Source organism: Salvelinus sp. IW2-2015, linkage group LG37, assembly GCF_002910315.2.
Source record: "Salvelinus sp. IW2-2015 linkage group LG37, ASM291031v2, whole genome shotgun sequence".
NCBI lineage: Eukaryota > Metazoa > Chordata > Actinopteri > Salmoniformes > Salmonidae > Salvelinus > Salvelinus sp. IW2-2015.
In genome coordinates this window covers 5,907,927-5,910,772 of record NC_036876.1, presented here as the reverse complement: position 1 = coordinate 5,910,772, position 2,846 = coordinate 5,907,927, and the positions used below count along the sequence as shown (strand labels likewise).

General features: G+C 41.7%; 1 protein-coding gene across 2 annotated transcripts in view; it reads left to right on the top strand.

The window, feature by feature from the left end:
* Window positions 1-2,846, top strand: part of ponzr1 (plac8 onzin related protein 1) — a 13,578-nt gene that overhangs the window by 6,825 nt on the left and 3,907 nt on the right. For both annotated transcript variants that reach the window (XM_070437942.1, XM_070437941.1), the window contains one exon: window positions 455-556. In XM_070437942.1, coding sequence (XP_070294043.1) covers window positions 457-556 — 100 coding nt within the window. In that variant the 5' untranslated portion in view covers window positions 455-456. The remainder of the gene's footprint in view (window positions 1-454; window positions 557-2,846) is intronic.

Below are 2,846 nucleotides of genomic sequence, written 5' to 3'. Positions count from 1 at the left end.
ATCCAGTAACTTCGCACAGCCTCTGAAGAGGAGTGGGGCAACATTCCACAGGCCACAATCAACAGCCTGATCAACTCTATGCGAAGGAGATATGTCTTGTGACACGAGGCAAATAGTGGTCACACCAGATACGGACTGTTTTTTYCCCCCACGCCCTTACCTTTTTCAAATCTGTATTCACAGTCATGTGAAATCCATAGATTAAGGCCTAATTCATTTATTTCAATTAAACTGATTTCCTTATTTGAACTGTAACTCAGTAAAATCTTAGAAATAGTTTCATGTTGCGTTTATATTTTTGTTCCGTGTAACTACTTCCTTTCATGGATTTAAAACCTCTTATCAGACCGATGCATTTCTCTCCCCACTAAATGTAATTCCTTCTCTTCCTCCCCCCTTTCTTCCTTCCCTCCCTCCTTCCCTACCTCCTTCTTTCTCCTTGGGTGTGGTGTAGCCATGGCTGTCCACCAGCAGCAGATCACCACTGTAACAACCACCCAGAGGTCRGGGGAATGGAGCACAGGACTGTGTGACTGCTGCTCTGACATGGGCACCTGTAAGTCATCATAGAGTCACTTACCTAATATGCTCATCTCAAAACCCAGAACCAAATCTAGATTTATGTTTTTATTTTGTAATGTGTATATATATTTTTTTGTATTTTTTTTCCTCGGGCTCTTCTTTCCGAGTATATATTCGTTATATATTTAAATTAAAATCAGTCTGTTGTGACTAGAGACTAGTTCGAAGCATCTTGCACTTCATATACTTGAACTTAAAATCTCTGATTTACTGAGAGAATACTGTACCAAGAACCAGACATTTACCTGATACCCCCCGGACCCAGGGAACCGACCTCCCCAGGGAAATCAGCTAACTTCCTGCATTTGAAACACATTTAGCCATGGTGCAGAGAGAAACTGTAGTTTTATAATGCTATTCTACACTTATTGTCCTGAGGCTAAGAGAAAATGTTGCAGTTTTAAAGCTACATTTCCTGCAAATCTATACTTGTTGCCATGTGTGAGGGGGGGGGGGGCAGTTTTATAGCTCATCTCATACTTCGCAAATCTTACATTTACCGGAAATATGTCACACTGAATTTTAGGGGATGGGAGGGTCTATGAGAAACAATCTCACTGGATAATGAAAAACAGAAAGCTGGAACCAAATGTGTGACGTCACATTCCAGTAACACAGTGGGGGCTGTTACTGGAATGTCAATAAACTGGTGAAATCAGATCCTTAAACGTTACAGGGAGGGATAGAGTTGGTTTTATCAGGACATTTTCTGCTAACATCCACAGTGAACAGGAGAGAAAGCTGAATTATTTTGAGGCCATCCCTGCCCATCCATTATCGTATACTTATTAGTCGGTTACCTTAAAAATAAAGAGTTCATCTTTGGTTATTGAGAGCTCTCTAGAGACAGAAGGAGAGGGGCAGAGGGAGGAAGTTAGGAGAAATTCTCGACGGAGAGAAGGAAGAAAGATCGGGAGAGGAGAAATATGTGTTGAAAATGAGTTAATTTACATACATTTGTTTATAGTTTTACCCCTACTTTCACTCTATGATCAAACATTGTTTCATGACATTCTAATCTGTTGTATATGAACTATCAAGTGTTACATACTACAGTCGTGGCCAAAAGTTTTGAGAATTACACAAATATTATTTTTCACAAAGTCTGCTGCCTCAGTTTGTATGATGGCATTTTGCATATACTCCAGAATGTTATGGAGAGTGATCAGATGAATTGCAATTGCAAAAAACGTTTCCACTGCATTTTAGCCCTGCCACAAAAGGACCAGCTGACATCATGTCAGTGATTCTCTCATTAACACAGGTGTGAGTGTTGAGGAGGACAAGGCTGGAGACCTCACTCTTTCATATTGATTGAGTTCGAATAACAGACTGGAAGCTTCAAAAGGAGGGTGGTGCTTGGAATCATTGTTCTTCCTCTGTCAACCATGGTTACCTGCAAGGAAACACGTGCCGTCATCATTGCTTTGCACAAAAAGGGCTTTACAGGCAAGGATATTGTTGCCAGTAAGATTGCACCTAAATCAACCATTTATCGGATCATCAAGAACTTCAAGGAGAGCGGTTTAATTGTTGTGAAGAAGGCTTCAGGGCACCCAAGAAAGTCCAGCAAAAAAAGTTTATTGACAATTACATGAAAGATTCAATATTTGCATGTGTTGACTCTTCTTTTTAAGACTCGCAATCCGCCTTGGCATCTGCTAATTAACTTCTGCCACATCCTGACTGATGGCAGCCCATTCTGCATAATCATGCTTGGATGTTTGTCAGAAATTGTGGGTTTTTGTTCGTCCACCAATTTGAGGATTGACCACGCAAATTCCAATGGATTAAGGTCTGGGGAGTTTCCTGGCATGGACCAAAATATCGATGTTTTGTTCCCCGAGCCACTTAGTTATCAACTTTTGCCTTATGGCAAGGTGCTCCATCATGTCTGGAAATGCATTGTTCGTCACCAAACTGTTCCTGGATGGTGGGAGAAGTTGCTCTCCGAGGATGTTGGTACCATTCTTAATTCATGCTGTGTTCTTAGGCAAAAGTGAGTGCCCACTCCTTGGCTGAGAAGCAACCCCATACATGAATTGGTCTCAGGATGCCTTTACTCTTGGCATGACACAGACTGTATGGTAGCGCTCACCTTGTCTTCTCCGGACAAGCTTTTGTCCGGAGCCCAAACAATCGGAAAGGGATTCATCAGAGAAAATGACTTTACCCAGTCCTCAGCAGTCCAATCCCTGTACCTTTTGCAGAATATCAGTCTGTCCCTGATGTTTTTCCTGGAAAGAAGTGGCTTCTTTGCTGCC